The 21,567-nt window shown below is 41.4% G+C and overlaps 1 protein-coding gene across 1 annotated transcript; it reads left to right on the top strand.

Annotated features, from left to right (window-relative positions):
* Positions 1-402: 402 nt before the first annotated feature.
* On the top strand, positions 403-10,807 carry MTG1 (mitochondrial ribosome associated GTPase 1). The gene is made up of 11 exons (XM_067466925.1): positions 403-558; positions 1,631-1,697; positions 3,574-3,676; positions 5,291-5,371; positions 5,784-5,840; positions 5,950-6,040; positions 7,504-7,565; positions 8,699-8,795; positions 9,055-9,136; positions 9,244-9,356; positions 10,400-10,807. Exons 1-11 carry the CDS (start codon positions 465-467, stop codon positions 10,504-10,506), a joined length of 954 nt encoding a protein of 317 aa, XP_067323026.1. The 5' UTR covers positions 403-464; the 3' UTR covers positions 10,507-10,807.
* The last annotated feature ends 10,760 nt before the right edge of the window (positions 10,808-21,567 follow it).

Below are 21,567 nucleotides of genomic sequence, written 5' to 3'. Positions count from 1 at the left end.
ACTTGAAACCTTTTGGTTGATACATCTTATAATTGCTGATGATTTACCAGCTGTGCTAATGGTCTTAAAATTGAATTGCCTTGTAGCTTCAAAGCCTGGCTGATTGCTGCCTGGGGGAAACGGTTGTTGGGAGGTGTTAGCTGGCCCTGATTGATTCTTATCTAGAATTCCCCTGTTTTTTGAGTGTTTCTCTTTATTTATTTATGGCCATACAACCCGGAAAGCTCACAATACACAGTCTCTTATAAGGATGGACGCGTTGACCCACTCTTTTGGTAACAAGAAGGAACTGGGAAAACAAACCCCTTCTGAGTATTCCTTGCCTGCCGCCAGAGCCCCTATGGGCGGGGCTTAGGAGTGGCACCTCCCCGAGCCCGCCCTCTGCCCAGGCGACGTCACGCGCCCTCCCTGCACGAGGAAGTGGAAGGACAGCCCAGGCTCGGCGCGCGCGGAGGAGTAGAGCTATGCGGCTCGCGCCCGTCTTGCGGGGTTGGCGGGAGCACTTCGACTTCCGCGGCCTGGAGGTGGCCCGATGGTTCCCCGGACACATGGCCAAAGGCGCGTGGGGGGGGGGGAGAGGAAAGAGGGAGGGGCACGTGAGTTGGCTCGAGGCAGTAACATTAGATGCGGGGCCTCACTACATTACACTTTGGGTTTAAAGAGTAGGTTAAGAGTGTGATCCCACTTTAAACCCTGTGGCTGCCTCCTCCTGCGGAATTCTGGGGCTTGTGGTTTAGGGGCGGGGCCTCTCATATGCTCCTGGGCCCCACTCAAGTACAAGCCCCATCATTCTGCAGGAGGAGGCTGCCACAGGGTTTAAAGTGGGATGATGGATAGGAATTATGTGTAACTGAGGGCCCTTTCAGACAGGCCCTATATCCCAGGATCTGACCCCTGATTTTCGGCCCAATTTACCTATTCGAAAGCTGAAACTTACGAACCTTCCAGGAATTTAATATCATTTGGGGAGGCCCTGCTCTCGATCCTGCCTGCCTCACAGGCACGCTTGACAGGGAGGAGGGACATGGCCTTCTCAGTGATGGCCCTTCAGCTGTGGAACTCCCTTTCCTGGGATATTAGATCAGCCCCCTCCCTCCTGACCTTTAGGAAAAGAGTAAAAACCTGGCTCTTCAAGCAAGCTTTTGGAACCTCATTGTAAACAGATAAACTCAGTATTGTGAACGAATATGGAACGGCTTAACTAGGCAAATGGACATGGATTTAAACCTGAAAGTCACTAATTTTTATAGTTTTAAATTGTTTTTATATGAATTTTATTATGCGATTTAACCATTTTAAATGATGTTTTTATGTGTGTTCGGCATCTAATTGTTGCCAGTCTGTATGCCGCCCAGAGTTGCCTTCGGGCTGAAAAAGGCGGGATAAAAGTGTAGTAAATAAATAAACTGGATTATATGAGTCCACACTACCAGATAATCTGGGATAAACAGAAAACCTGAGATCAGATCCTGGGATATATGGCCTGTCTGGAAGGGGCCTGTGTTGCTGTGAGTTTTCCGTGGCCATGTTCAAGTAGCATTCCCTCCTGATGTTTCACCTGCGTCTGTGGCAGACAGATTGTGTATAACTTATTTCACATTAACTCTTTCTACTTGGTTTGGTTTTGTAGGGCTGAAAGACATGAAGAGCCGATTGCGTGCGGTGGATTGCATCCTGGAGGTGCACGATGCTCGCATATCCTTTTAGAGCGGGCCATGTTGAAGGAGATCGGGTCTTTCTGTGAAGACATTTAACAATGTTAAATGCTCTTTTTTTAAACCCTCCACTGCATTTTTATGCTTCCTTTTAAGAAATGGGGAGTTGTGTCTTCAATATCTGCTGTAGTTTGGGAGACTGAAGCCCGACGTGTTACAGGTGTGCAAATAAGAGCATTAGGACACTACATAGCAGTGCTGCTGCTCCCCTTTCATTGTTTTCAAAGCTGGAGAGAGGGTTTTTTAAACATTTCTATCCCAGCGAAGGTTATATTTATTTAGTCTTGCTCAAGTAGCTCATCTTGCACCCACAGCAAAAGGATCATCTCCCTTCCACATTTTTATCTTCACAACAACACTGTGGTGTAACTCAGGCTTACGGCCCTTCCAGGCCCCTTCTACACAGCTGAATAAAATCCCACATCTGCTTTGAATTGGAATATATGCCAATGTGAACTCATTCAAAGCAGATATTGTGGGATTTTCTGCCTTCATAATCAGGGTAATATAGCTTATGTGGGTTATATGGCTGTGTGGAAGGCCCCCTTGATAGGTTTTATATCCCAGGATCTGATACCAGGTTTTCCGCTTTATATTGGATTATATGAGTCCTCACTGCCAGATTATCCAGTTTAAAGCAGAAAACCTGGGTTCAGATCCTGGAATATAAGACCTGTCTGGAAGGGCCTTAATGGATTTGAATGAATTGTTTATTGTACCAGCCATAGGCCATGACTTCAAATAATATACAACCGTTAAAAGTACAATTAGCACTTTCCAATATAAATATTAAAACTTACTCTGTATACTGGTTCTTTAAAATTACAGTAGCAGTGACATGATAACAATGACAATGTCTGTTTTGTATAATCCCAAACTATTTCCATTTCTAGCCTTAGGTGTAGACTTTATTTTGTTTGGCCTGTGACTGCAAATGTGCCAACCTTTAATGTTATATTTTTTGAATAATCTGCTAAAAAGTCACAGATAACTTCTGACTGTTGCGATGTTGCCCTTTCTTCCAAGAGAGCTCCCAGAAGATTGTTTGTGGGGTCATTATATATAGGATAATGTAACAGATAGAGTATTGAATCTTCTCTTTCCCAAGACCCACAAATTCAAAGTCATTGGGCATGAGGGATCCCTCTGTTTATCTTCCGTCTAGCCAGCCTGCTGGCATTGTTTGGAAGTGCAGGGCCATAAATGCTTTTCTACGGGTTACAGACTAAGTCTTGGAAATACTGTTGATGATATTAATCATTTTTTAGTAGAGGGTACCAAGTAGTGGAAACTGCTGTTTACTGGTCTGTAGGTTGTCAGATGCACCCATTTCAAAGATTTTATCTCTAATCACCTTCTTGTCCAACTACATTAGGGTTGTTGACCCACCAAATTGTGATGGAGTAGGGCCTCCATCACCCGCTTATATTCCCCGCTTATATTCCTCCCCGCTTATATTCCTCCATCACGCATTGCTTTGTTATACTCTTATCCTCCATTTCCAGAAGTCTCTTGCCATATGAGATGTTAAGCTTATGCATTCTGCCCTTAAGTGAGGGAAGTGAGGGTAGCTTTGTGCTTTGGAAGCCAGTGAAGCTGACTGTTTTGCTGTTATACTGTGAGAGAGTGCAGGTGAACACCACTTGTATAGAACCATAATATTGACATTGTATTTTTAACTCTAAAAATCCAGAGATCCTGTGATAATTTAGGTTCTTTCTCAATTTCACCCAGTCTAGTTTGAAATTCCATCCTATGCTGCCAGCTACAAATTTCTGCTCCCTGCAGTTCTTCCAAATGTATGCCAGGCTGTTACTATTCTTCTTGACTCTCCTTTGGCTCCTTAGCGCACCTACATCCCATTCTCTGGCAGGAACCCACTATTGTACGAAGCCCTGGGAATCCGTCCACATTTGTTGGTGTTGAACAAAATGGACCTAGCAGATCTCACCCACAAACCAGTAAGACCTATGTTTTATCTCCCCATATTTGCCACTTCAGTGGTTTGTAGACTAATCCACAGTGTGAGTAACACACTGTACAAATATCCCAACTTTTCTCTTCTGGAAGATAGAAATACAGGCCCCTTTTACACTGCCATATAAAATCCAGATGGTCTGCTTTGAACTGGATTATATGGCAGTGTAGACTCCTATAATTCAAATCAGAAAATGTGGATTGATCATCTGGATAATATGGCAGTGTGGAAGAGACCAGAATCACCAAGGTATATTCAATCTTAGGGGGTAGTATACAGCTTTATGTATGTTCTCACAGTATATTTACTCATGTAATTAAATACAGGTTTGTTTGTTTTTTCAGCTATTTCCATGATAGGGATCATAGTACTGTGAAGAGAAAACATTAAATAACATGTTTTGGGGGCATTTTAAAAAAATCTAAAACTACTCATAAAAACATCAAGGAGTGTGTACTTTGAGTTAAAAAAGCAATGCTTTCTGAATGTTTCAGTTCTCCCCCATCTTTGCTAGTGCTATATTAGCTTCACTACAGGCCCTTCCACACAGCCATATAACTAGACATGAATCTCTCACAACTATGAATATAACACAACTAGAATATCAAGACAGAAAATCCCACACTATCTACTTTGAACTGAGTTATCTGAGTCCATACTGCCCTATCTCTCACTTCAAAGCAGATAATGTGGGATTTTATTCGGCTGTGTGGAAGAGGCCCAAAAGCCAGTTCATTTCCAGGTCCAGTTCAGCTTTGTAGCTTTGGCCTTTAATGGCATCAATAGGACCAGGGTGTGTAAAGCTTCTTAAGACTTTATTGAAGTGAAACACACAATAGAAATCAAATAAATACATATTTTCCACATGCTTTTTTATACTATACTTATTCTATACTTAGAAATTCTGCTAATTAGAGCAAGAGAAAGAGCCTTCACCAAGTTTCAGTGGTATAGACTTACCTGGTCTCTCACTGGCCTTATTTTAAGCAAGTATTATTTTAGTTGACCATCAAGATCTCTTAAAATCACCCCCTTTTTATGTGCATGTTTTACTGTTTTATACCCATCCTTTATTGGAATAAAAATGGTTTCATTCCAGGACAGTCTTGCGGCTTACCTACCATGGTTCCTCGATATGGTTTTTTTGTTTGTGTCAGTAACAACTTGAGAAACTACAAGTCACTTCTGGTGTGAGAGAATTGGCCGTCTGCAAAGATGTTGCCAAGGGGATGCCTGGATGTTTTGATATTTTATCATCCTTGTGGGAGGCTTCTCTCATGTTCCCACATGGGGAGCTGGGGCTGATAGAGGGAGCTCAACCCACTCTCCCTGGATTCAAACCGTTAACCTGTCGGTCAGCAGTCCTGCCAGTACAACAGTTTAACCCATTGCGCCATCAGGAGCTCAATGGTTTATGAAGCACACCACCTTCCAGATTGTGAAAAGTTGTATGCAAATTCATTTGTGGAGCATCTTTGTATCCTCATATTAAAACAAATAGAATATGGAGATGACGATTTTGGAAATCATAATGTGAATCACTGAAGTTTCTTCATTCCCTCTAATGTTATAAATCTCTCTTTGGTATGCCTTTTAGGAGGTTCTAAAACGTTTGGAACAGCAAGGTTTTAGACACGTCGTCTTCACAGATTGCCTGAAAGATGAAAATGTCATGAAGGTACTAACTGCATTTTTATATGAAAATTGTCTCCTGCAAAATAGCTTAGCTCTGTATCTCAGATCCAGGTTTCCTACGTATGTTTTCAAGGTAGCGGAAACAGTGGGATCTGGTTCACAGTTTTTTTCATAGTTTGTGCTCATATCTATTGGCAGGATAAAGAAGAACAGGGCACCATCTTAATTGTTGACCTGTTCACTTAGGCCAGATCTACACTGCACTATATCCCAGAATCTTATCCCAGATTATCTGCTTTGAACTGGATTATATGAGTCTACACTGTCAGATAACCTGGGATAAACAGATTACCTGGGATTAGATCCTGGGATATAGGGCAGTGTAGATCCAGCTTTAAAGGCAAGAGTAATTTCACCTGTTCTTCTACTGAAATTATTCTTATATCTCCTTGCAGATTGTTCCCCTTGTCACTGAACTCATAAGCAACAACCAACGTTATCAGAGGTCTGAGGTTAGTTCTGTTGTAGAGCTGTTGCTTCTGGTTATGAGACAGAAGAGACCCATGATGTTGACCAATATTTCTGTTTAGCAGGGGATGATCTCTTTCTGTTTGGTTCCAGAACGTGGAGAGTTGCATCATGGTCATTGGTGTGCCAAATGTCGGGAAATCGTCAGTCATAAATTCAGTAAGAAGACGGCACCTCAAAAAAGGTTTTTTTGCTACTTGATTTATAATCTTTATCAAAATCTAAGATTATAGTAGTATTTGCCTGTACTAAAGTAAACAAGATGATATTGAACATGCACAAATATCTGCAGTTAGGGTATTCTGTCAATTAACCCACCCATCACTTTATTTATATTCTGCCTGTTTCCAGACAGGAACTCAAATGGCTTACAAAATTACAGAGAATAGAATAAAACACATATAGGGTTTTTTAAAAATGCAAAATAAAAAACAAACAGAATTAAATAACAATGAAAACCAATTAAAAATAACTTAAAAACAGTACAGCACCAGAAAAGTCATTTTTTGTTAAAATCAGTTTTCAAAAACCTGCTGGAAAAAAGGATCTTAACCTGTTGCCAAAAGAAAAACAAAGAAAGAGCAATACTAACTTCACTAAGGAGGTAATTTCAAAGGGTGGGAGCAGCCACAAAGAGTGAATTTTCCAGTATTTGCACCAGCTGTGCCTGTAAAGGCAGTAGAATAGAGATAATGGAACCCATCCCACCAGGTTTCAGTTATGCCTATTATATTGCAATTCCTTTTCTGTATTAGGAGGTCAAGTTCATCGTGTTTGTTTCCTATGCTGTGTCCATTAATGTAGAGACACCAGAGATCATTGATTATCTCCCTTACTGCTTATTTAAGTTTTTTTTTCCCTTCCCAATTTTTTCTTTCTTATATTTCTTGCCAAGCTTTCTCTATTACAGTTGGGGTATTGTCGCTACCTTTAAGAATATATTATCCTTCCCCCACAATTATTTAGAGCATTGTTGCTTGAAATCAGCACCTTTTATGTAGCTCAGAATGAAAAGCCAGGACATTTGGTACAAAGTCAGTGACATGTCTCTGAAATCCAGGCATGTAGACATATAGTCTCACCACCATGATTTGCACTAGCCATTGTTTCCAAACAGTCTTGAATTATGGCCGTATGTAGAATGGATTATAGCAAGTCTAACTGAGAGATAAATAAGATATGAACCATTGTCAAATCTTCCTTCTGCAGCAGTGGTTCTCAACCTGTGGGTCCCCAGGTGTTTTGACCTACAACTCCCAGAAATACCAGCTAGCTTCTAAGCTGTTAAGATTTCTGGGAGTTGAAGGCCAAAATAATTGGGGACCCACAGATTGAGAACCACTGTTCTACAGGGAGAGATGCAATTGGTGCACCAACAAAAGCTATGCAAAGTCATTTCTATCTCTACTCATCTCATTACGTTAATAGCAAACTGGGCATGGGTTGCTTTGTACTAGTTAGTGATCTTTTGAAGCATGTTTTGTTTGATATTGTTGGAAAAGGCAGGGAGCTTTTTTACATTCATTGTTGCTTGGGGAAAAAATTATGGAGCTGATTTCTGACCTGAGAAGATAATGTCCAGTAAATGTGTTAAGATTATCTGGGTGGTGATATATAACTGTTTTCTCCTTTCTTTCCACCACAAAGGAAAAGCTTCAGTGGTTGGTGGGACACCAGGTATTACCAGAGCTGTTCTCACCAAAATCCAGGTAAAGTGGTGGGTCATGCCAAAATGGGAAATGATGTTTCTAGAATCCACAGTACAATTTCTTCTTCAACCTTCCATTGGTTTTCAGTCAAAGTTTTTTGTTTGTTTTCTGTTCTTTTGCCTGTGTTTCCACAATATATGAAAACATCCTGGACAGTGGAAAGATAGGTGGGAATTCTGTGCTCCGCATAGCATGAAATGGCACACATTGTGGGAGGTGAAGTACTGCAGGGAATATGTGGTGTATATAACACCACAAAAAGGAAGAGGAGGTCTCTGTGCTCACAAAAGCTAGGTCCTAAATTATAATAGAGGTGGTATCAAACGGATCTTGCTTGGAAGATAGTTGCATTTAGAATACAGTCATGAGGGAGGGAATCATTGTAGCCACTAAGCAAATCCTTATGATGAGAAGCATGTAAAGGGTCTTCGATGAAGCCTTTTGTAGCTAGGCATTTACATTTAGGGATAGGTAGTCATTTAACTAAGTCCAATTCCAGTTAGTGAATGTTCTTTATAGGTACAATATATTTTTTGGCCATGGCTGTATCTTCTTAGAAGTAAAGGGTAGTAAGCACAATTCAGTGCTGTGAATTCCTGTGCAGACACAAGAAAGACCATGGACAATAGTGGCTGTCATTTATGAACATCAAAGAAATTCTCTTTCCACCCTTTGCAGTCACTATTAAAATCCTGCCATCCTCAATCATAATCTGAGGCCGTTCCAAGATTGATGAACTCTTCCTTAGTTCGCACATCTGTGTCCTATTCTCATTCCAGGATGTTTGTAGTAAATTCAAAATTGTAATTTCATATCTCCACAATAGTCTCAGAGTTTTGTCTCACAACACTGTGAGAGAGAAGGTGAATTGCAGAATGTTTTAGGCCAGAATGTAACATCTCTGTTCTTTGAATGGATTCAAGAGATGCCATTTTCCATTTTTGATTAATTTTGTATGGAGTGGGAAATTGACAGATAAGTCTTCAAAGAGTTGTATGTATTCCCACCCTACTTTGTGCATTAGGGGCAAACTACTGTCATTTTTGTTATCAAATAGATAACACCTCCTCCATTAATGTTGTGTGTCAGTTCTAGACATTGTAAGAACTGATTCTGAACTCTTTTTGTTTCAGGTCTGTGACCGACCCCTTATATTCTTATTGGATACTCCTGGGGTACTGTCTCCTCAGATTGAGTCTATTGAGACTGGGCTAAAACTAGCACTATGTGGTGAGAAGACTCTGTTCACATATGCTGCTGAGGGTGCAATCTTCTGGGGCTCTCCCAAATCACTATTTGACTCAGTTTTGGTACTGTAAATGATTTGCACTGCTTGTGATTGTTTTATGGCAAGAGCCCATTGGGGACCTTTTTGACACAGACAAGCCCATCCTGTAGCCTCTCTGCCAAGTAACTTTGTCAGGAAGGAGGAAATAACTCTATATTTTGCTTGCTCCTGACGCAATGGCTATTTTTTTTTTCCACCCAGGAGCAATTAAGGATCATCTAGTAGGTGAGGAGATTATTGCTGATTATCTGCTTTACACACTGAACCGTCAGAAGCAATTCAGGTGAGATAATGCTTTGGGTCTGGGTTGGGGCTAGATTTTGTGTCCAAAGTGGGAAATCGCCATGACTTTTCAACCTTCCTGCCACCCATTTTTATCCTGCTATGCAGTTATGTAGAACACTATGGACTTCCCGATCCATGTGATAATGTGGAGATGGTACTCAAGAGTATTGCGCTGCACCTTGGCAAGACCCAGCGAGTCAAGGTACTGACTGGCACAGGTAAGTTCTTTTCCCAGTTTTTGTTTGCCTTGTTTCAGTAATTTAAGCTGCTGTTGAGGAACCCTGTGTTGCCTTTTGTTCAGATATTTGCCTGGAAATTCTATGCATCATAGGAATACATCCCACAAAGGGCGGGGATGGGGGGGGTGGGAGCAGGTGGCATCGTCTTCCTCATGTGGCATTCTGTCTTTAAAGAAGATGGATAATTTATTGGCTGTCATCACAGGATTAGGTAACGGTAAGGATTTTCCCCTGACATTAAGTCTAGTTGTATCCGACTCAGGGGGTTGGTGCTCATCTCCATTTCTAAGCTGAAGAGCCAGCGTTGTCCGTAGACACCTTCAAGTTCATGTGGCCTGCATGAAGCACCATCACCCAGGATTACCTCTTCCCATTTCTAGCTCAATCATCCGTTCTGTTTCCCATCCCATTGGCGAGCATTGTCTCCCCCCATATCAAGGAGACCAGCACACTTTAAAAATATTTATTTTAATGGGATACACACTGTCTTCAAACCACTAATGGAAACAGAAGGAGACTCGAGATGCATTAGCAGACTGCCCACACAAAACGGAGTGTCAATGAACAAATCCACCACTTCCCATCTCAAAGAAAAACTCATTTTAAGCATTTCTTATAGGACCATATTGGAAAGCTGCAGAATTTAGTGAGTTTTGTCCTTTCTGGACAAGAGGCCACTGTCAGGACAGAATGTGGAGATATTGGAATGGTTTGCAGTTGACAAAGAGGTCAGACAAGGCCACATATTTTCACTCTATTTGTTTAACTGATTGTGTGCTTTTCAATCATTTCCAACTTACAATGACCCTAAAGCGAAGCTACTACAGGTTAGTTCAGAGGGGATTTGTCTTTAACTTCTGAGGCTGATAAAGTGTGACTTGCCTAAAGTTACCCAGTGGGTTTCCATAACTGAGTGGAGATTTGGGTGGAAGGGATCTTCAGTTGGCTTTGGGATACTGTCAGTCATACAGCATTGTGGAACATAGTATTGTGGCAAAATCCTTTTCATTTTCCCTTGGCAGGAAATGTGGTTATGACATCTCCCAATTACAAAGCAGCAGCGTGTGAGTTTATCCATTCTTTCCGCAAGGGACTTCTAGGGAAAGTAATGCTTGACCAACTTGAGTAGATTTCTGTATAATGCTGGACTGAAGGATCATTTTAGAAGGTTGTGTCTGGTGCAGAAAGCATCACCATGCAGCTGAGCAAGACTACAGAGACTTTGCTTCAATCTAATACACATGGACTATATACCACTATTGACAATTTTCATCGGCTCTTTGCAAACAATTTATGTGGGATCCTGAGGATCAGTAGTCAATAGCAAAGAACATTTGTAACCTCCATCGCTAGTTTCTGAAGTATTAATTCAAGCCACCTTAGAAATGTAGCTAAGAAATACTTTCAATAAATAAAATGAGTAAGAAAGACTTATTCTTCCTTTTTTCGTCTTTTTCTGTATGCCATGCTATGCGATTGAGTATATTGTATCATGGTGATACATTGCAAAAATGTGCCATCTGGAGCAGCACTTTTTTGAAGTGCATAATTAAAGAGTGGCAGTGGGTCCAAGGGCCCAAGGATGTTGATCATTTTCTGGTCAGGTTTAGACATACTGGGATTCAAAACTCCTGCAGGGGTGAGAGATCAATTATGGGATGATCTGTTCCATGAGGTTGGGGGATTGGATGGATTCCTGATGAAGAGTTTCTTGTCACCTTTTTGCAAGCAATTCTGTTGAAGCTCTGGCTGATCTCTGGAATGGGAAAATGGCCAGACTCGAGAGATGGTGGTGGAAAACTTGAGCATGGAATTAGAGTGCATTTGAAAGCCTTCTCTGTGGCAATGAGGGCAGCAAAAAGAAATCATTTTTGCTTCCACCATTGCATCTATAAAGAACTGCCCAGCAGAGCTGTTTTAAGTCCTCAGAGGGTATCTGAGCAATGCTTCCTTTCATGTCCACCTATCATTACGAATCAGGCATCAATTCAATATTTTCTTGTACCAAAATAAATGTTTGTAGCTATGTCCAATATTTTCTTGTCCCAAAATAAATGTTTGCAGTTCTATTTATTAAAACATTTTGTCTTTATTTCCAAACATACTACATTATACAAAACACTCAGGCAGTAGGAGTAGATGAAAAAAGGAAAAACTTTATGGATTCACAATGCTTAGGGACAGAGTTAGGGTTTCATTGGGGGGTATCTTCTGAAGGGTTTCATGATTGAAAACTTTCAGGAACCACTGGTCTACATTATTGCAAACTTTTTGATTTACTTACTTGCTGTTAAAATACCTATGGATTCAAAACTAATATGTACTTTTTAAATATATATATATATACATACATATATACATACACATATCACATCACAGAAACAAGAAAGCAATATTGTAAAAGTATCACAAAACAATTTTCTAAGTTCTGTTTAGGAGATATGATAATTTTGTAAATAGGCTACTCATATGAAAACAGCTTAAGTGGAAGCCCCCTTCGATGAAGCATCCCTGCTATGGCACACAAGAAATACACTACATCTTGAGTTCTTATCAAACCAAGTTATATGCATATTGAAGGTCTTCACAGTTTATTCAATGCAAAAATCACAACCAAAAGGATAGAATCTGGCAAAATTCAAATGTTTAAAGGTGTATTATTAGTGTTAAGAATACATTTGCACTTTTCTAAATCCTATTTCACTCTTGATTCCATTCCCACAATAACAATGTTTAACATACCTGAAGTTTGTATGTTGTACTATAATATATATGTAAGGAAGTGGGTTGTAATCATGGAAACTCGTGCTAAAATGTACTAGTCCTAAAGGTGTCACATTTTTTTCTAAAACGTGAAATGTGGTCCCAAGTGTTGGAAGAGTATTTGAGACAGTACATAATTGTTATTTTTGAAAATAACTGTTAAATGGTTAAAAATAGGAAAATTAGTGAGAAGACTGCCTCGGTGTAAGAGTTGGCAGTGATTGCTGAGCATTGGCAGTTGTAATGGAGACCAGAGGATTTTGGTCAAAGGCAGATCAGTGTTGGGCAGCTGTCCTTGCCTTCTGCTCAGGCACAAGTGGCTCTGCTGCAGCTTGCATCAGCCCCTTAAGGCTGGGCTTTAAGGCTTCAACTCTAACCATGCGCTTACAGAACATTTAACTTTAAATTATTAAATTTTGTTTATGAGTGCAAAATGGAATGATTTAATTACCAAGTTAAACCCTGGTTTTGTTTACCAGTTTAATATGAAATAAGGTACGTGCAACATAGCTAGCAAAGGTAGTTTGTGTGTATATTTACAGTGCACATCTCGAGTATGTTTGGATTACAGCTTCAAGAACCTGCCTAAGTTATTTTTCCAGGCTCTTGGTTATGTCACATACACGTGTAGCTGCCTTTTGTACTAAATGTTATCACTGATTTGTTTTGCTCAGCAGTCTAATGCTGCTGTTTTTGGTCACAATGGAGAATAACTGGCCCTCCAAATGTTGTTTCACTACAGTCTAGTATATGATATACACATGTTCCTCACGTCTCTCTTAAGCCTCAATCAAAAATATTTTTCTGCATCTTCTAAATGAAATCCTTTCAATAGAAACTATTGGCAGGTGCTCTATCATTGAGCTTTGGCTTTTCCATATATGGCTGCATGAGATTAGCAAGAATATTTACTATAATAGCTCTGTGAACCCACTACCATATTAATATAGGGCTAACAGAATAGCTTCAGAAATAGAATAAGCAAAAATATATATTCCATTAAATACAAACAAGTTTAGTTCCTGGAAATAGTGAATACAGCATAGGGGACCACATGCACTTCCTATTCACATTACTGTACACTACAATCACAATAGCTATTTTGTTTACTTCCATTTTCTTACAACCCTATCTCAAATTCTAGGTTTTCCCACTCAAATTGGCGTTGTAACTAAGGTCTCTCTCTTTTACTAGCAATACTACATTTCTCATAGAAGAAAACTCGCTTGGATTGAAGTGCCGGAGGAGGAGGAACTGGAACAAAGTTGCAATCAGGCATCAATTCATATAATGTTAGGATACCCACCAAGGCAATAGCTGATCCTTCCCTTCTCTTCCCAATGAAGCACCATACCCTTATTGCCGCAGCATAATATTGTGATGTAAATTTTAACAATGATAGGAATAAACTTTACCTCAAGCAATTCAGCAGCTAGGCTTTGCTAAACTTGGCTGACAAAACTGCTAATATGGCTTCCTATATTGTACTGAGCAAATCCTTGTCATGCACAGAGGTGGAGGCACCAGAGGTGAGCTGGACTTTTTTGGCCTTCTATCTGACTGCATCCAGATGGAAACAAAATTCAGAAACCTTAATAGAATACTTGACAGTTAGTAGGGAACTCAGCTCACAAGACAATTCCAGAATTCCTTGTAGGTACAGTTACTGGTCACAATCAAGTCCAACTTAGGGAAAGGGGCAACTTGGAGCAGTTCTAAAAGAAAAGCAAACACCAGGGCAGTGATTTAAGAAGCATGCCCTTAAAGGCAAGTTGCTTTCTTAGAGGGAAAAGAAACTGGCAAAACTAAGCAGACAAGTGAACAGAAAGACAGGTTGCGAGGACTGAGCATCTGATGTCCATGCCCAGTAACTGCCCTCAACTGTGCCATTGCCAAATGATGCATCTGGATTTTCTAGACCGTTTTCTCCACCTGATCTGATCCTGCCAGAAGCCATAGCTGCTGATGCTCCTGCAGCTGCTCCCCCTGCTGCTGCAGCCGCCACCCACAATGCCGATCGAGATGAGCTGTAGCGAGGTGAAGACTTTGACCGTCGTGTAGTGCCCCGAGCACTACCCCGTGCTGCTCCTCGTGCTCCACCACGTCCTCCTTTGCAATGAATGTCTTCAAAGAAAATGGCAGCCAGTAAAATAAGAGTCCAGCAGACAGCAGTACTCCATTTCTTCATCACAGCAAAGTGGAACAGATCTGCAATAAATGGAAAGAGACATATCAGTACCATGTGAAGAAATATATCCATCTTTACACCCATGTCTTTTGCAAAGAAATTGTGGTGATCCTGCCTTGGTATCTCTCAAGGACACAGAATCTCTGTGCCTTCTAATCTAGATTAGTCTAATATGATGATCAAACTGCATTTTGTACTTTTTTTCCCCTATAGAGATGATGGCACTATAGTGGGTGCTAGATAAGGAAAGTGAACCTGTATAGTAGCCCATCTCCTAAAATCCCATAAAACATGACCATGTGGGATGTAGAGCTCCAGATGGTACTTGACTGCCACTCCAATTCTAGCTAGCACAACCAATGGTTTTGTTTGTTTGTTTGTTTTTTGTCATGTCAGGAGTGACTTGAGAAACTGCAAGTCGTTTCTGGTGTGAGAGAATTGGCCGTCTGCAAGGACGTTGCCCACGTGATGCCTGGATTTTTTGATGTTTTATCATCCTTGTGGGAGGCTTCTCTCATGCTCCGCATGAGGAGCTGGAGCTGATAGAGGGAGCTCATCTGCGCTCTCCCCGGATTCGAACCTGCGACCTGTCAGTCTTCAGTCCTGCCGACACAGGGGTTTAACCCACTGCACCACCGGGGGCCTCCTACAACCAATGGTGAGAGATTATGAGAGCTGAAGAGTCACATTTCTCATTTGCCTGTATAAGATATAATCAGGAGGAGGGTTGGAGGAGCAGAACAGATTGCTTATCTATAACTAATTCTTTGGATGGTCATCTGTATACTCACATAATGGATTCTAGAGCTCTCCAGCTTAGCAAAACATCCCTGCTCCCTCGTCCCATGCCCAAACTGCCAAACTACAATTCCCTCAATTTCAAAGTCCACCAACATAGAGCCAGGGACCTGAAAGAGGGGATGCAGGGCAGGTTTGTGTGAGTGCACAGATTATCACTCGAAAAGCCAGAGTTCTTCATCATGGTCTCTGTGCATCATAAAATAGACAACTAAGAAATCTACATGGGATGATGGGCTTGACAGAAGAAAGTATAGCCTGAACAAAGGCCACATCAGCCCAGCATTTGCAGCTCAGTCTAGAATCTATATAAATAAAAATGTAATGTTCATTTGTGGATTTAACATAACTCAAAAACCACTGGGCGAATTTACACTAAATTTGGACACAATACACCTATTAGGCCAACGAGTGTCCATCACCCCTCAACACACACACAAACAGCAGAATGGACTTTAAAACCCTCCAAAATAAACCATATATACATATACACATACGTTCATACACATATACACAAGCACACATACAGACACACACATATATATGCAAGCACACACAAATATACATATCTACATATACACCTACACACATATACATATACACATACTTACACACATATAAACACACATATATGCATATACACAAGCACACACATATACTCAATATACATATACATATATAAACACAGAAATATACATATACACAGGCACACATGCATACAGACAAACATATACGCAAGCACACACAAATATACACATATACACGCACACACATATATACATACATACACACATATATACACTTATTTATGCATATATACAAACACACATATACACAATATACATATACACATGTAAACACAGAAATATACAAATATATATACACACACAAACACACATACACAAATATATACACACAACATTACGATGCATGTGCAAAACCACACACACATATATATATGCAAGCACACATATACACAAATTATTTATTTACTGTATTTATATACCGCCTTTCTCAGTCTGTAGGCGACATATACACACAGACACATATACACACACAAAGCACATAAACACAGACTGGACCACAGCAATGTGTGGCAGGGGACGGCTAGTGCTGAATAAAAGTAGATGGTTGAGACCTGTACCTTCAGCTGTACTGAAGTCTCAAAGGAAAGATATTCACAGAAGGGCTGCAGAAGCATCAACCAATCTTGTGAAATGTGCCCTCAAAGTGTCAGAGGTTAGTCATTAAGCTAGTTGCTAAATTGCCTCAATAACCCATTTGTGGAGTATTTGAGAGGAGACTTGGAGACCTTTCTCGGGGACCCCATAAGATGAAAAGTCTATTAGATTTGTGGAATAGTGTCAGGACACACTATATGGCCAGTGAATGTAGGGATTGTTCCAGTTGGGTAGACAGGATGGGATAGAAGGTTGGAAGTATAATGTCCTGGGTTCAGATGGAACTCAAATACAACATTTGGTAGAAAGGTCTTGTTGAAGGATAACTTTGTCTTTTTAGATATATCTGAACGGCTGATTCTAAAACCAGCACAGCTTTCTAGTTTTAGAGATACAGAACATATGGCACGGACTCACCCATAGAAAGTCATGACAACCGTATCTAAGAAACTAGGGCTGACGCGCTCTACCCAATGCAGTTGTCTGAATCAGCACCCCAAATAACCCCAAAAACAGACCTTAAAGCAAAACACCAAGAAAATCATTACAGGCAGTCCCCACGTTACGAACAAGATAGGTTCTGTAGGTTTGTTCTTACACTGAATGTGTATGTAAGTCCGAACAGGTACATTTTTAACAGACACACAAGCTTTGGATAGCATAGGGAAGGATTAACACCCCTGTGCTGTTTGTTTTGCCGCCTGTGCCCTTGTTCAGAAGATTGCACCTCATTTTCTGTCCCCGTGTCATTGGATTTTGAAAGATTTGGCTTGCTGTAGAAACAAGGATTGGTGGTAAAGCTTCAGTTGAGACATCTTTCTCCCATGATAACTCTTTCAGGAATTAATTTCCTTTTTAAAGGGTAGCTTTCTCCCACTTCCTGTTGTCTCACCCCCATTCCTAACTATGAGTCGTTTGTAAATCGGATGTTTGTAATTCGGGACTACCTGTGCACATTTCAAGAGATTTTTATCTATGTATTATTGTTGAATTATAAGTTGAATTGAATTACAGTAACAATGTGTAGTATGACATCATCTTGAAAGATTGCCGATTCCACAAATGGCACTGGTTTCCCCCTATCAGCTCTAGTTTTGGAGACACAGAACATATGCCATATCCAGTCACCATACACTTGTTAGTAAAAAGTCGTGACAACCATATCGAAGTCTGCAGTGCCTTTCATGTTCCTTGATTTGTGTTAGGGCAATGCTGCGTTTGGTGGTCCCTATGTAGACTTGTTCACAGCTGCATGGTATACGGTAGACTCCTGCAGAGGTGAGAGGATCCCTCTTGTCCTTTGCTGAATGTAGCATTTGTTGGATTTTCTTGGGATCCTCTCACTTCTGCAGGAGTCGACCGTTCTGCAGACTACTTCAACCAGAGAAGTCAGCCATAGCAGAGCACCTGATGAACCAACCTGGACACAGCATATTATTTGAGAACACAAAAATGCTGGACCACTCTCACAACCACCATGTCAGGCTACACAGAGAAGCCATTGAAATCCACAAGCATGTGGACAATTTCAACAGAAAGGGAGAAACTATGAAAATGAACAAAATTACAACAGCAAAACAACAGATGGGAAACAATCAGGGACATCTAATCACATCTCAGCAAAAGATTGCCCCAGGCACTGCCAGGCCATCAAATGCTAATCAAGGTGGTCAGTTGAAACATTCACACCTAGCTCCAACAGACAAGAGTTCTTTGTCCCACCCTGGTCATTCCACAGATATATAAGCCCACTTTCCTAGGTTCAACAGACCTCACAACTTCTGAGGATGCTTGCCATAGATGCAGGCGAAACGTCTGGAGAGAATGCCTAAAGAACATGGCCATATAGCCCGAAAAAACCTAAAACAACCCAGTGATTCCGGCCATGAAAGCCTTCGACAATACATTGAAGCTTTTGATGTTCTCATAGTGGTTATTATTATTATTTATTATTTACAATATTTTTATACCGCTTATTGTGGTTGCCCCTCAAGCGAAAGGTACCTCAGGCCCATTCCATTCCGGGAAACAGCCTCTGGAGTAAGGAACCAGAGAGGGGCCTCGATTGCAGAGTGATGGAGAGCGGTGACCCAATTAACACCCTCAAGGAATGGCATTCGGAGGAGAAGGCAACCCCTATTGGAAGAGGCGGGAGGGGGGGGGGGAGCAGCGCGAGGGCTGCGCCATCCCTCACGTGCCGCCCAAAGCGGGGTGCGCGTGCCGTGTTGCCATGACTACCTCCCTCAGGAGTGCCCAGCAGGACCAAAGACAACACGTCTGTCTCTCCGCGCGCCTCGCCTTCAAGGAGACCCGCTGTGCGGCGAAGCTAAGCCGGCCCCATCCAAGCCCTCCCCCACCCCTCAAGGGACGCACCTGCCAGCGGCGCTTCAGGGCCGGGACCCGGACGGAGAGCAGCGGCTCGGGGCGCCAACGGAGGAGCGCCTCGTTGCTGCTCAGGAAGGGCGCGTGAGGGGGTCCGCGCAGCCAATGGCGGAAGAGAAGTCGCCCCCGCGCGCTCCGTCTTTACGTCCCCGGGTGGCTCCTCCTTGAGGCTTCGAAAGGGAGGGAGGGGGAGGGAGCCCCTCCGTTATTCCAGGCGAGGATGGGCATCATGTGTCGCGCGGGAGGGAGGAAGAGAGAGCGCGCGCCAGAACAGGAAGGAGGTGGTCGTGCCCTTGAGAGAAGAACGTGCGGGGGAGACCCAGGAGCGGAAGTGGTGCCATGGCATCACACCAGCCAGGGGGCTTCATCACACTGAGATGGAGAAAACGAGTGAAAAGGGGGAAAGCTGTGGTTTCATGGGGTTCTGCCTTTAAAGAAGACGAAATATTTACTCACTCTCATCACACCATCGCCTCCTCCAACTTCTAACTAAACCATCTGTGGTGATGGCCTGTCCATGTGATGGACCATCACATGGACAGGCCATGACTCCTCCTCCCATTTCAAAGATGCCAGCACATTTGTGAAAACAGGCACCCTTGCCTTCGAACCCTTTAGACTAGGCATGGGCAAACTTAGGCCCTCCGGGTGTTTTGGACTTCAACTCCCGAATTGTGGGAGTTGAAGTCCAAAACACCTGGAGGACCCAAGTTTGCCCATGCCTGCCTTAGATATGATATGTAATACAATATAATACTAATAATACGATATAAGAATTATATATTTTATATTACATTTCTAAGCCAAAGAGCCGGCATTGTCCATAGACACCTCCAAGGTTATGTGGCCGGCATGACTGTATGGAGCGCCGTTACCTGTTATTTTCCTGCAGTTTTCAAACTGCTAGGTTGGCAGAAGCTGGGGCTGACAGTGGAAGCTCATGCTGCTCCCCAGATTCAAACCTGCGACCTTTCAGTCGTTTAGCAGCTCAGTGGTTTAACCCACTGCGCCATGGGGGCGCCATGTAATATTACTAATATTACAGTATAGTGGTATAGAACAATATAGTAATATGTAATACAAATATTGTGCTGTGCTAATAATACAGGGTGAGGAAGAATAACTTTCTTTTTTCAAAACTTAATAAAACCCATTGTATGAATCAGAAATTTTTATTTTTTTATTATGTTTTGTTTTACGTGGTTTTGAAGATCAAATTAGGTAGGTGACATCCCCCATTCTCCATTTTCCATACACCGAGTAAACCAATTTCTGGCGTTTGTCATGACTCTTGCCAGCATAGCAGGCGTTATGTTGGCAATTTCTTCCTGGATGTTGGTCTTCAAATCTTGTAGGGTCCTTGGACGGTTCACATAAACACGGGATTTCAAAAAACCGCATAGAAAAAAATCACAAGAGGCCAAATTTGGAGAGCGGGCCATCCACTCCAAATCCGCTTGAAAAGTAGGACTCAACGGCAAAAGCACGCTCCTCACTGTCCCAACGCATGATGGCGACTGAACTGTGTCAGGACAAAACTTTATACTCCTGCCTCTCGAACAAGACCACTCGCGCTCCACTACATCTTCAACCGACTGAACGGTGCGCATTTAAAAAAAAGAAGTTATGCTGCCTCACCCTGTATAATATATTGTATACACATATTGTATTCATAAGAATATTATGTAATACAATATAATACTAATAATAATACAATATAATAATTATATATTTCATATTACATGTAATATTACTTATAATATTACAGTATAGTGATGCAGTACAATATGGGAATGCATGTTGCTAATGCTAATATAATATATTGTATTTACATATAACTTGTAAGCTGCTCCGAGTACCCTTCGGGGTGAGGGCAGTATATAAATGTTGTAAATAAATAAACAGACTGAAACAGAAGCACTTTTTAAAAAGGTGGTACTGGGGTCATTTGCACTCAAGATCCTTCCACTGAAACAGAAGCACCTTTCTTAAAGATGCACTTTCCCTGGGGTCCTATGCACCAAATTTCCTCCCATTGTCCCTCCAGGGTTTGATTATTTATCTTTAGGAAGTTTAAAATTAACCCTGATCTTTCCCCAAAACTCTGCATCGGGGATCTTTAACCTTGGTTCAGTTGTGTACAAGAATGCATGGCAGGAGGGCAGTCATTCTAATGTTACATCTATAAACACTGTTTGAGTGCCCCCAAAACAGTATACCTAAATTCTTAGTTGGTTTCAATACCCCCTCCCCCCACACACACATGCCCATGCACTCAAAATGTATTCAATTTTTAAAATACCTCATTTTCCTATTTCCCTGCAAGCTTTACATTTTGCCCCAGTTACTGTGCAGCATTCCAGGAGCTGCTGTTTTCTCATTCCCTTTTGTCTCCTTTGATTTCATAAATATCACTGTCATTCACCTACACATCATTCTCATTTTTCAGCACAGGGTGTCTTTAGTTACTGGGCTGTTTTCCTTCTCTGGTGTACATTCTTAAGTTGCAGGTATGACAGGCCAGCATAGATACAGGTATATTGTTAATTTTTGTTGTTATTAGGAGAGCAGGCAGTGAACGGAGAGCATATGAATGATTGTTCTGGGACTTTTCACAGAAAAATACATTCAGTTGTCAGTATTGTATCATCATTGGTCCAGAAAACTCTTTAAAGTTTCATTGTTCTTTATGACACAGCAGTATAGAGGAAGTCAGGAGTGTAAGGAAATGGGAACAGTATCTGTATTTCTAATAAAGGCTAATCAAAATGTATTTGGTTCAACAAGACTCCAATTTTCAAATTATTGTTGGTTTATTTAACCTGCAAAACAGCCAGCAGTGTGTCTAGCAAATACTTACCATACCCTATGCATCACA

This window comes from Anolis sagrei, chromosome 3, assembly GCF_037176765.1.
Source record: "Anolis sagrei isolate rAnoSag1 chromosome 3, rAnoSag1.mat, whole genome shotgun sequence".
In the NCBI taxonomy this organism is placed as follows: Eukaryota; Metazoa; Chordata; class Lepidosauria; order Squamata; family Dactyloidae; genus Anolis; species Anolis sagrei.
This window is presented reverse-complemented; position numbering and strand designations above follow the sequence as displayed.